The sequence below is a fragment of the Scomber scombrus genome, chromosome 2 (genome assembly GCF_963691925.1).
Source record: "Scomber scombrus chromosome 2, fScoSco1.1, whole genome shotgun sequence".
Lineage (NCBI taxonomy): Eukaryota > Metazoa > Chordata > Actinopteri > Scombriformes > Scombridae > Scomber > Scomber scombrus.
Window position 1 is genome coordinate 18606063 of NC_084971.1, and position 12931 is coordinate 18618993.

The 12931-nt window shown below is 40.7% G+C and overlaps 1 protein-coding gene across 1 annotated transcript; it reads right to left on the reverse strand.

Annotated features, from left to right (window-relative positions):
• Positions 1-778: 778 nt before the first annotated feature.
• Positions 779-12519, reverse strand: rfc1 (replication factor C (activator 1) 1). Its single transcript, XM_062429574.1, has 23 exons — positions 12416-12519; positions 11839-11982; positions 11093-11168; positions 10334-10450; positions 9686-9993; positions 9431-9502; positions 8554-8631; positions 8123-8461; positions 7919-8035; positions 7632-7811; positions 6359-6463; positions 5779-6205; positions 5499-5614; positions 5221-5335; positions 4452-4540; positions 4207-4344; positions 3653-3748; positions 3316-3569; positions 2637-2754; positions 2003-2148; positions 1712-1925; positions 1383-1568; positions 779-1281 (listed from the first exon to the last, which is right to left on the reverse strand). The coding sequence occupies exons 1-23, from the start codon at positions 12416-12418 to the stop codon at positions 1189-1191; spliced, it is 3531 nt and encodes a 1176-aa protein (XP_062285558.1). The 5' UTR covers positions 12419-12519; the 3' UTR covers positions 779-1188.
• Between the last annotated feature and the right edge of the window lie 412 nt (positions 12520-12931).

Here is a 12931-nt window from a genome sequence, read left to right on the forward strand (position 1 = left end):
TCACTTTCTCAGCATCTGTAGTCAGCAGTTTGACGTTCCTCAACTTCAGCAGCTATTTATCGGCCATTGTCACTATTATTTCTATCTGTCAGCTGCGTGGCTCTGAGGATGGCATCACTCAGTCAATCCACCACTTTGGACCAGACTGAAATCTCTCAAAAACCATCAGATGTGTCTAAGTCTCATAACTTTCCTGAATCATTAACATTTCTTCTAGCACCATGAGGTCAACATTTTAATTTGTCCAGTACTAACACCGAGTACCTACATGACTGCTGTCAATTAGTAAATGTTAGCATTTTCATTGTGGACGTGTTAAAGTGCAGGCATCACTAAGCCACAGTGCTGCTAGCATAGCTTGAGACTTTTCTTCATTTGTCTGTTTTTCAGTTTTTGGGCACTCAACATTTTTTTTTGTGGCATGTTGGAATTTATATATACTATTTATAATTTCAATAATGTACTATCATCATCAATCATACACATTTATAACACTTATTTGATGATGTAAAGTAGCACTGACTGTGACTGACTAGATTTTCATGCCGAACATGATTTTTTCTTTTTCTTTTTACTGACTTCTGAAGTTTTAAAATGAACTTCAGAAGAGTAATTTCATCTGAGTGTATGGTATATTTTCACTGTGTCTTTTATCTGATTTAAAATAAGTGTTCAACTTATTGGAACGTGTTGGTGTGTCTTATTTTGTAAAAAAAAAAAAAAAACCCAGACTCACAAGAAGCATATTTCTCTTAATTTTTACAAAATTGCAATTTACATGAAAATGGTCATCAGTGCTAACTGTAGGGCAAAAGCAGAAGTATAACTATACCATAGTAAAAAAGTCACATTATTTACAGATTCAACACTTGGACTACAAATACATGGCTGAGGAAATACAACACAGTCCTGATTTGGTACTAACAGACAAACATGATAACAGATGCTGTGTAGAGAATCTGATGGAAATGTTACAGGAACTATAAAACAGGAAATACAGTAATTTCTCAGCGGTGTGATTAGAGTCAAGTGTTTGGATGGGGGACAGATGAGTTACCTGCAAGGTTTAAGACCACTTTCATGACTTTGTGATGCTTGTTAAAGGATCGATGGAAGTGCAGAGAAACGTATCAGTCAGTCAGGGCGGAGGCAGACCGGGACAGTTTGTTTTGTTTCACTGGTCAGTCGTCATTTCTTAGCTTTGCCTTTTCCCTTGCCCTTGCCCTTGCCTTTCCCAGAATCCTCTTTCTTTGACTCCTTGGTGGGTTTGGCTTTCTTCTGCTGCAAGGAGGAAAAAGTCAGATGAGATTCAAACAGCTGCTGCCAAGTAAAAACAAAACAAAAAGGAAAAAGTTAGCTTTGGATGCTGTGATCACACTTACTTTGATCATGGCGTCAGCTTTGAGGCCGTCAGCTTCGTCCTCAGACTCCTGAGTTTCTTTTTCCACGTCCTCCCCTCCCTGCTCCGATTCTCCACCGCCGCCCCGACGACCCTTCTTCACTACTTGCAGGGAGTACGGCGTAAGGTGAACCTCTTTGTTGTATGCGCGTGTGAAAGCTGCCTTCACCTGGAAGGAGACAAACAGCAAACTGGGATCAGGGTTCACTGTGTCGGATCAACCAGGGAAACACCGACATCTGAGCTTCTCTGAGACAAGGTGGTGCTGTGAGTCAATCACAACGATATGAACTAGCTGTGTGTCAAACTGACCTTAGAGTCCAGTTTGGAGTAGGGGTCTGGCTGTCCGCCCCACATGCTAATCTCCATGATGCTGTCGACGTCCTCCTTGACGAGCTGGTAGTCGTCCAGCAGCTGCACAGTTTGACTGGCGCCCTCCGCTCCGTGCTGCTGAAGTGGGGCCAACAGCGACTGCCGCAAGTAGTACAGGTAGTCCAGGTTCACCGCCTGCCTGCTGCTCAACGTCCTGCAGGAGCCAAACAAATGAAATACTTGTAGTATGTGTAAAAACAGCTGGAAAACAGTGGTGCACGTCCCACTCACTTTAAACCCATGTGCGAGGCCAGATCCTGGACAATGCGGGAATGTTTGTTGGTGGAGGAGTATTTGCCAAGCCAGCTGGGGAAAGTAGGGAACTGACTCATGTAGCCTCTCATGAGCTCACCTGGTATCACACTGGCATACATGGCCTAGAAACAGACACGCAGACCAAAACAGTGATGAATCTCTGGTGGGCAAACACTTGAACTTGTGTAATTGTACAAAAGTGGAACTCATAATTATGTAAAGACGATTTCAAAATTATAAAACAATCTTTTTTTAAGACACTGGGAGATATTAATGTCACTAATGTTTGATGTTATTAATGTTAGTTTAATAAAGAAGCCCTGGTGACATAATGCTTTGTACATGAGGCTGATATGTTGAAATGTTTAAAGAGGAAAAATAAAGTAAGTAAATGGCAAATTTCACATTAATTAAAGTTACAGTATAACACAGGCAGTAATTTAAATCCAATTACTGAAAACAAATGTGATATAAAGTAGAACACAACACCTTCAATATGCTGTTCATGGGAAAATCTTTAAGACTATGAAAAATAGCCTGTAAAAATATGCCTTTAATTCCATTTTAATCCCTTAAGTTTATGTGTGTGGTGTGCATGTGTGTGTGTTACCTGGGTGGGCAGCAGTGACCAGTTCTGCCCAGAGCGGATCCGTTTGTCCACCAGGTCTCCATCACAGATGGAGTCAGCAGTCTTGCTGAGCAACACCAGGTGGGACTTGAGATCACCGCTGATGGAAATAGAGAAAAAATGCAGCAAGTGCAGGAACATTAAAGGAAAAGTTTGACATTTTGGAAAATATGCTACTTCTTTTTCTTGCTGGGAGTTAGATAAGAAAATCAACACTGCTCTTATGTCTGTGCGTTAAAGCTGCAGTATGGAACTATTTTTGTGTTTTATTTGCTAAAATTGTCATTATGTTCTGAAAGTAGAATAAGAGACAGATAAGATGTGAAAATATCTGGTGTCTGTGGGTCCATCCAGTGGCCATAATGTGATTTGCAAGAACTCGGCAGCACCTCTCCCCCGCACATCACCTGCTGTTCTCTCACTAGGTCAAACAGGCTTCCTGTTACTGTGGTTACAAGACTGCTCATGCACAGCAGGTTCCTCTGTGGAGTGGGGCTTTGAAGGCAGAGCTGCCAGCACAGCAGAGAGGAAGGAGGAGGGACCTGGAAGTTGTACTCTCATAACTACATACTGCAGCTTTAATGGAGCAGGAGCCAGAAGGCAGTTAGCTTAGCTTAGCATAAAGACCGGAAGCGGGTATAAAACTGCTAGCCTCCCTCACCCAGCTGCAGCTGGCCGAACATGCACGTAGTTCTCTTGGACGAAAAGTGGCGCTAGCGAGTAGTCGTGGAAAAAGAGGTCCGACTTGTCGATGAGGCTCATTTGGGATTTCTCCTCTCCTGAGATAAACACCTTCCTGCAAACGTCAAAAGGCCCCATTTTCATGTCCTTGCGGGCACTGGCTGCGTCAGACTTGCACTGGTCATACGTCATCACCTTGTCCTTGGCCGACCACATGCTCAGGTTGTGGATCACCTGGAGAACAAACATGGTGAGAGGAGACACAGGGTGGCCAATCATCTCAGTATGAATGAACTTATGTGTTTCGTCTTCTTTACCTGTCGGACATCCTGATTGGAGGCTAGGATTATTTCGTTAAGAGCCGGAGGCGGGATCTTGATACCCTCCTTGAAAGCGAGGGACATCATAGCTCCCTGAAGAGTGGAAGAAAAAAAAAAGATACAAGTTGAGGAAAAGAAGGAAAGTAATTATGTGGAGGGTTGGTTAGCTAAGAATCAGTATCCCCATAAGAATTGAGCAATATTTATATGTTTAAAAGCTTACCTTAAAAAATGTCAATTTAAAAAAAAAAGTAACAGACAATTAATCTACTAGTCTACTGCAGAAAACACTCCGAGATTCACCTGGTCTCCATTAATGAGTATCCTCACAATTCATGAGCTTTTTTTTCTCTTTAATACTGCCAGCTCATTTTTAGCAATTATCCAAACACCCGCAGCCTGTAATTTGTCTGCAGACATCAAGTTGGATTCAGTCTGTGTTTCTGTGCATCTTGTATCCGCACGTTTTTTGTTTTTTCAACCCAAATGGCAGAATACATGTTACTGCCAGATGTGAAGATCTGAAACAAGATGTCTGTGTGTGCAAGTACCTTAATCTGTTCCACTCGTGGCCTCTGGAAGCGCAGATCGAAGCAGTAGTTGGCCAGTGACCTGATCTTCATGTGGTTACGATCGTTGCACATGCAGATGATGGGAATCTTGGAATTCCTGATCAGGCCGATCATCTCCTACAGGAGGCAAACGTTAGAGGTGAGTACCAAAATTTAAAGAAATAGAGGACAAACTGAAGATCTCTCCATGAAAATTTCAAGTTTTTTTCCAAATGTGACATCACCTGGATTCCTCCACGATCCTCGTTGCCAGCCATGCCGTCAATCTCGTCCATGATCAGGACGTGTTTACTGCTCACTGTCTGTGACGTGCCTACAAAACACACACCAACAAGAACATGAACCATCACATGGGAGTTTTACAAAAAAGGAACATAACATGAAAAAAAAACTTGAAACATTATTCACTAAATTTAGCTGCATAATTACACTTTAACAGTTTCATGTTCAATAGTTTTATCACCTTTTCTGTCAGTACCTGGGAACGTCGCTATCACAGAAATGACAAATGTTTCCTGCAGTGAGATGTTTTTGCACACTTTTTGTAAACCGCTCCTATCTCAAAATGTTTTGGGTTTACTTTGCAGGTACCGTGTTTTTAAGATGTAACCACAGGTCAACAATGCTGTTCAATTACAAGGAATCAATACCTGCCTACCCCCCTTGAGAAAATAAATCATCACACTGCATCACAGGGACAGGTTGCACAGCAGTGATGTTACATCATATGTAAAACATCCTGTAGCTGTATCATGAATGAAACCCTTCCACTGACAAAAAGTATTTTCTGGTGACACAAACACAATTAATGCTAAGTAACAGTCACTGACATATCTTAACTGAGATGAATGAAAAAAGTTAACATTTTAAATCTGTTGAATTAAACACATAATACTAATTAATAATAACGTAAGTAATAATATGCATTTTTCATTTTTGTGCCTGTTGTAGGTTTAAAGGTGCAACAGACAGACATCAAATAAAAGGGTTCACCTTTATAGAAGTTCTCAATGCTAGTGTTGTTGAGCGACTCTGCGACGACCTCCTTCAGGCTGTTTTTGCTACGAGTGCAGCTGGCGTTCATCTCCACGTAGCTGAAGCCCAACTCCTACAGACCGACACACAAACACACCGGAGAGTCAAAAGGAGGCTGAGATCAAAGCAAAATGTTCAAGTACAAGACATTATTTGCCCCAGCTCGGAGAGATAAAAACAAATATAAAAGCACCAAAGTGTGCCTAAAATCTTCCTGTGGGTGTTTTCAGACTGACCTCACAGACGAGGGCAGCAGTGGTGGTCTTCCCCACTCCCGGAGGTCCAGAGAGCAGAGCAGCTTTGTGGCCTGATCCATCATCTTTTCCTCCTCCAAACTTACCAAACCTTGCTGCTGTACAGCGAGAAACAGCAAAAAGCACACGTACTTTAACACAGATCCGCTTTACAGGGATAAATTCACTGAAACAAAATTAACTTTGGATTCTAGTTCATTTTGTTTCTCTGAATTACGCTCACACACCTCAGAATACAGATTGAGCTAAAGTGTCAAGCTACCTGCTGGCTTGGAGGCATTCCCGCTGTGGTGTTTGTGCCAGTTCTGCAACCAGCGGAGCAGCTTATTGGCACAGCTCTGATCCCCCTGCTGGCCAATCACAGCCTTCAGAGATTGTGGGCGGTACTTGTCCACCCACAGCAGACTGGCACCCTCCCCAGTAGTTGATGGGGATGATGGTTCTGGGGCTGAAGATGGAGAGGTAGAAGAAGAAAGGCCCAGCTCCCTCCGGGCCATGTGACCTGAGCCTCTTCCAGGTGGGGTGCGACCATGTTCGGTCCTGGCTCTGTGCCCTTGTGTGAGGCCAGTCTTTGAGGGACTCGGGGTGTGAGGGGACCTGGAGTTACCCTTAGAGGGAGAGATCTTCTGGGCTTTGGGGGTGCTCCTTGAGGTCTGGCTGGGGGGAGTCCTGGTCTTTGAGGCTTTGCTCTAAGTGACAGGTGGGAAAAAGAAAACACCACAAAACGGTTACAACACAAAAATATATCCCATCCTGACATGAATGATCTCATTTATCATGTTTTATTAACTCTTCATTAACAGCATGATATTTGGATTTCAGTAGATACTCTGCATGCTGACCTCAGCTTCTGCTGCGATCTCGTACTTGGACTTCTTTCCCGGTTTGGTTCTGATCAGCTCCAGTAGATCATCTTCATTAATGATCTTGGTACCCAAACTCTCCGCCTAAGTGCAAGCACACAACACCACCTTGAAGTCTTTGTCGTGTTCTTCAAACTGTTCCTGAACATTTTTTGCAGTGTGCGTTGCCTGCAGAAAGAGGCCACTGCCTCCAGAAAGTATCGTTGCTATAAAGGAATGAACTTAATCTGCAGCAATGTTTAGGTAGGTGGTACGTGTCAAAGTAACACAAGTGCCAACAGAACACTGCTGAGTGCATCACGCTGCGTCCGCCATTCTTCACTTGAGTATTTCCATTTTATGCTACTTTATACTTCCAGTCCTCTACATTTCAGAGGAAAATATTGTTCTTTCTACTCAGCTGCATTTATTTGACAGTTTAAGTTGTTGTCATGTTGTTAAAGATGAAACTAGTGGTTTCCAACGTTTTTGGCTTTTGACATCTTATAAAAAGGCAGTGTGTAGTCTGGGTCACATTTCAGATGTCTATGAGTTGTTAACAGCTCCACCAAATAGTGATTTTTCCCTCTAAACTTCTCACATGGTTTTATCTCAATAGATGTCCATAAGATCCAATATTTCAGCAAAAATCAAAGATTAGAGAAAAAGTTTCATCTCCCATTAATCATCTCATGACCCCTCAGATTTATCTGGTAACCATTTGGAGATGCCCGACCCCTAGGTTGGGAACCACTGGACTAAACTAGCTAACTGTATATAATGTGTTGAAACCAGCACCACCTCCAGCAGCTACAACAGTTACATGCTGCGTATACACAGATGCTTTAGTATTAATAATCTAATGATGTCATATATAATAATATATCGGTCAGTCAACATTTCATCCAGCAGTGTGTTTAATGTTGTGGCTGACAGATGTATATCACCACGTGTGTAATTTGATATGTTAAATTAGCTATTTTGAAAATTGGCGTGTCCAAACTTTTGACTGGCACAGTGTGTTTGAGGTTACCAAGATGACTGGTATGTCAAATTGTGAAAATTCTTTGTAAATGTTATCTTGTTGATAACTTTTATACGTTTTGAGTTAAGTTTCAAAAACAATCCAATACACATCCATTGTATTTATAACAGCCCCAACAACAAGCCATTCAATCACAATCACACACTCTCTTTCACACTTTCTTCAGGAAATGCTTCTCTTGGTCTGAATCTTTTCGTCTGGTTTGCAAAGGACGTGAGAGTTGGTCACCTTATCGAGCTTCGACACTCCGCTGTCTCTGCCCTGCACCAGGTAAGTGGTCTTCTTGCTGATGTTGCCCGTCACCTTGCCTCCGTAGCGCTCAATGAGGGATTTGGCATCATCTCTCTCCATTGACTCTAGGACCCCCGTCACCACAAACACACAGCCCTCTAAACAGTTTTCTTCTCCCTGGAGAACACAAACACACCACAGTAAACAGTCAGCGATTAAGAACATGATGAAGGTGGAGCAAACAAATCTTTACACAGCAGTCTGCAGACTGGTGTCTGTGTTACCTTTGGGATTTCCTTAGAGCCCAGAGCTCGTGGTCCGTCTCTGTTGAGGAAGTTCCTGTAAGCTGTAGAGTTGGCCTTCTTCTTCTCTGCGTCGTTGGGACTTGTGCTCTGCTCAGACTTAGAGAAAGAGAAGAGGACACTGAGTCTACCAGGACTTGGATTTGATGCATTTTAACTGACACATGATTATTTCCATGGCTTCACCTCTGTTTTTTTGGGAGAAGTTTTAAGTGCGGTGGGTGTTGTTGCTGTCTTGGGTGTGAACTTCATGGGCGAGCTCGTCGAAGCGAGGGGCTCTTTTTTGGGAGAGATTTTAATTTTTGTGGCCAAAATGGGTGTTTGACTCTTTGCACCTTTATCTTTCTCATCATTCTTTTTCTTCATCATAGCCAGTTTGGAGCTGGCTTTGACAGAAGTGGGGTCCTTCTTCGGAGATGGACTAATCACATCCTCCGACATACTGTCCTTTCGGTTGGTCTTTGATGGGCTGCTCTTTTTCTGAGATGCGGTATGGTCTTGTTTTTCATCAGAGCCTTTGCGAGCCTGGATTAGGACACACACACACACACAAAATTATATTTAATAAAACACTGATATTAAAAGTGCATGTGCCTTTATGTTGTTATTTTCATCACCTTTTTCGCCAGTGGCTCCTCATCCAGCATGGCCAAAGTTCTGGCGAACTCCTCGTCTTCATGGACCTGCTTTTCCAGCTGATTGAAGACAGACACAGAAAACAAAAAGCATGAGAACTGAGAAGGAAAAGGCCAAACTATGAACAACCTCAGTGCTACGAGGTTTTAACTGAACATTACACTTTGTCACATTTTTTCTTTTGCTCCTGGGATTTTTACATTCAAGCAAATGTTATATCATTATATACAATCTCTAAAAAAGGCCAGCCTCCAAAGTCCTGAAGTTTTGCCCTGCACTTATTTATTTTATTTTATTTTTAAATCATTGATTAACCCACGGATTATTTTCCCTGATTGAACGTTTTGTCTGTAAAATGTTGAAAAGTTTATTTATTATTTCCCAGAACCCAACATGACATTCAAAATGCTTGTTTAAAATACACAGAGAAAGAGATTACCATTGTATTTGCACTGTGATGATTAATCAATTATTTGACAGACCAATGATTAGTTGATAAAGTAACAATAATCAGCCAACTAATCAACAACTAAAATTAATCGCAAACTATACTGAAAATACAATAATCACCTTGAGTCATTTTTTAAAGAAAAAATGCCAAAATACACTTGTTCCAGATTCTCAAATACAAATATTTTCTGGTAACAATTAAGGAAAAGATAGACGAATTAATCAATAATGAAAATAATGGTTAGCTGTATAAAAGAACAGCATAAAATGCTCACATTTGAGGACCCAGAACAAGAGCACGTTTTTTTAATTTTTACTTGAAAAATGCCTGAAAGAATTAATTGTTTGACAAACTAAATGCCAAATAATTGATTAATCAACAATCTGCTGTTGAAGTGATCAGCCTACCTCCATGTCCTCATCCAGCTGCAGCTGTTGGGCGATTTGCTCATCACTGAGCTCGTCTGTGTCCAGAGTTTGCTGAGGAGAAGATGAGTTTTTATAAAGTTAACGTGTTGTAAAAGGATTCTCGTTTGACAAAGGTTAAATGGGTGCCACTCAGGAAGCCATGACCTTGATGTTTGCATGAAAAAGCCAAACATGAGACTATTAAAAAGGGTTTGACGAGAAGTAATGAAAACAGGAAATTCTCTGTCAACTCACCGCCTTCCGTTTGGTGCTGACCACCAGTTTCTTCTCTGAGCGCTGAACAGTCGTGCTGCCGAAGTAGTCAAGCACTGAGGTGGGGGTGTGTTTGGGCTGAGGAGGCGGAGCTGACTTCGGAGTGGCAAGCACAGAGGGAGACTTCACCTTGGTTTTACCCTGAGCAGAGGAGGTCCTGACAGGTGACTTCACCCCCTCTTTGACACCTCGACGAGCACTGTCTGCATCTGACTTTGTCGGTTTGGTGGTGCCATTCTGCTTGGATTTCGAGGATTTCTTCAAGGACTGAAAGTTGTCACTGTCTGAGTCTACAACCAAAACAAGAGGAATGTCAAAATATAAATAAATCCTCAACTCAGCCAGACCCATCTGAATCTCATTTTATTAAACATTTGAGTGTCCACAATTTAAAACATGACTTCAGGAATGTTTTTTGCCAATTTATTTCCATTCTCACTGCTGAAACATTTATTGGTTTTAATACATACTTTAAAAAATAAACTGATGGACAATTAATAACAGATCCATTGTAAAATCTGAAAATCTTCAAGCCCAGGTGTATTTAAAATATATCATTTCCTCTCGTTATCGTGATAATCAGGAAAGATAAGGATTTTATGTCATGTTGCCAAAAGTCGCCCAAGTCACCTGTTTCAGAGACATACTGCACAGGATCTTTTTTGGGAGGGGGCTCAGCCTTGTTGGTCTTCTGTTTCTCTTTGGGAGATTTTTTTGACTTTCGTGCAGGTTTCTCCTCCTCTGAGTCTGCACACACAGACAGAAAGCGAAGATGTGTAATGAAGAAAAGACTCAGTGAGGATGAAGAGCAACAAGCAAAGCTGATTATCACAGCTGATATGAAGTAGCCCCAGTTTGTGCCTCGACGTCCTCATTTTGCAAAATAAATGCTTTGCAAGTATTGGAAAAAGAAAACCCCAAAAGCTGTTTTTTTAGAATCCTCAAACCGCCTGGATGAAATTATTCCTATCACTGCATGACAAAAAAGATTTTTTACTTGCTTCCTAACTTCCCTCATCAATGCAAACTCTTGGTTAAGAAATAATCAGCATGATTTTGGAAACAAATTATCTTGCAGCAGATGGAGAAGACAGACAGAAAAGTCTTTGAGGATTCTGGAAACCACACACATCTCAAATTTATTCAGCGAATCACATAGAGAAATAACAGAGAAGGAATGAACTGAAATAAAATGCTCATTCAATCTGATTAGGCAAGAATTACCTTTAAAATAAAGGTGACAGTTGTAAAATAACCCTCAAAGATAGCCGGGTATTTATTTTTCAGAAAAACTGATGCTTACCTCTTTGACTAGACAGTAATGATAAGACAAACGAGGCACAAACTGCAGTAAATCAACATCATGGTACAGGAGGATTATATAGTTACCTGATTCTATGACTGCATGCTTCTTCCGTTTTTTCTCACTATTCTTGCGTTTGTCCTCCATTTTGGAGCTTTTGACCTGCAGCACATAAACCAAAAATAAACTGATGAATAAGATGATCACTCATTACAAGAAGGAGGCAGAAAGAACACTGAAGTAAGCTTCATATTCTGGTTTGGTTCAAGTTACTACAAGGAAAAGTAGAAAAGTTCAAATTTGAAAAAGTGAATAAGATCATAGCAAAAGTATTAATGAAAATTAAACCCACTTTCAGATTTGTGAAACATTTGTTTGGTTAAGAAAACTTGATTGAACTTGAAAATTTGATTTCACTTTCCACTCAGACCACAGTAGGTCCATATCAAAAACCAGTACACTAAGACTTGTCAAATGTGGACTAGATTAACAAGGAGACTTCACAGATTCATTAATACACCATTTAAGATTTGTGAGACCTTTATTATATTTGTGAACACCAAAATGATTCCACTGCTATTTTTCCATCCACTTTTGACCTGGCCTAATCTGATCTGAATAAGAGAAAACAAGCAGTGCTACCACCCATTTTCAGCTTTCACGGGCAAAATAAAGGTTTCAAATCTGAAAATGGGTTTGAACAGCATAATGTTTATGAGTGTAAGTGGTGCTAAATTTCATTCTTTATGTTTCCTTCAACTTTTCCCTTAACCCCCGATTTGAACGCTAACTTCGGAGTCGTGGCAGAAAGTGACATTATTTATTTGCTCACCTTTGTGGTCTCTTTCTTTCTCTTTTTCACCTCCTCGTCTGAAGAAAGAGGACTATTATTTTTCTTCTCGTCTGTTTTGTGGTTTCCATTTTGTTTCTGCACCACAGGCTTCACTGCTGTCGGTGCAAAGAACCGCCTGATGTCCTGCGTGCACACAGACAACATGTATGGTTAGTTTAAGACTTTCTGATGACTAATAACACAGATAATTATCATCCACACGCTGCATGAAAAATCGATGTTTTTCCAGCGATAAGATTTCCCTTTTCTGACAGATGTAAAGTCAGGTTATACAGTAAAATGTGCATCATTTAAACAAAACAACAGGCAAATGTGAACTATAACATGATCACAGCGCAAAAGATGGTCTTAATGTGCTCTTCTTTAACTTTAATTACAAGCTTAAGACTAAGTTTATCCTCTTAAGCTAGAGCTAACGCTGCGCAGGTGATTTGCGTTTAAACAGCAGCGGACAAACTTAACAGGACAACACGACAATTTTCACTTTATTTAACCGCTTTGTTCATGTTGACAGCCAGCAGTCAGAGCGAGTACATAATTTAATTGAGTAACGTACCATTGTGGACTCGTCTTTTGGTAGTTTGGGCTCAGGTTTGTTGTCAAAGAAGTAAAAGAGATTCCCACAAATGCTTGGCGCGAAGCAGGTTTCTCTGCGGTCGCCTGGAGATGACGCACGCACAACCGGGAGCGTGTGTGCGTCACTCGGCGTGTGTTTTGTTTTGTTTTTTCAAAAATGTCCAAAAAATAAAATAAAGTGTTAATATAATTTAAAAAATATAAATATCATTTTCTCAAAGGTAGCCCCTAGGAATACTTCATCACAATTTAATATCCCGAATTTATATAATGTCATCATTTTTAAAACTATTTCTGCCTTTACCCTTCAGAAACAACTAAGATTATGTTTTAACTTTTAACATGTAACAGCGTTACGTAATTTTATTACAAAATAAATAACTGTAATCTGTTACAGTTATTGAGAAAAAATGTGTACTTAAATTACAGTTACTTATGAAAATGTTGATGACTACAAAGGGGGTTATATCTGAAGTCAGACCTTTAAGATTTTGCT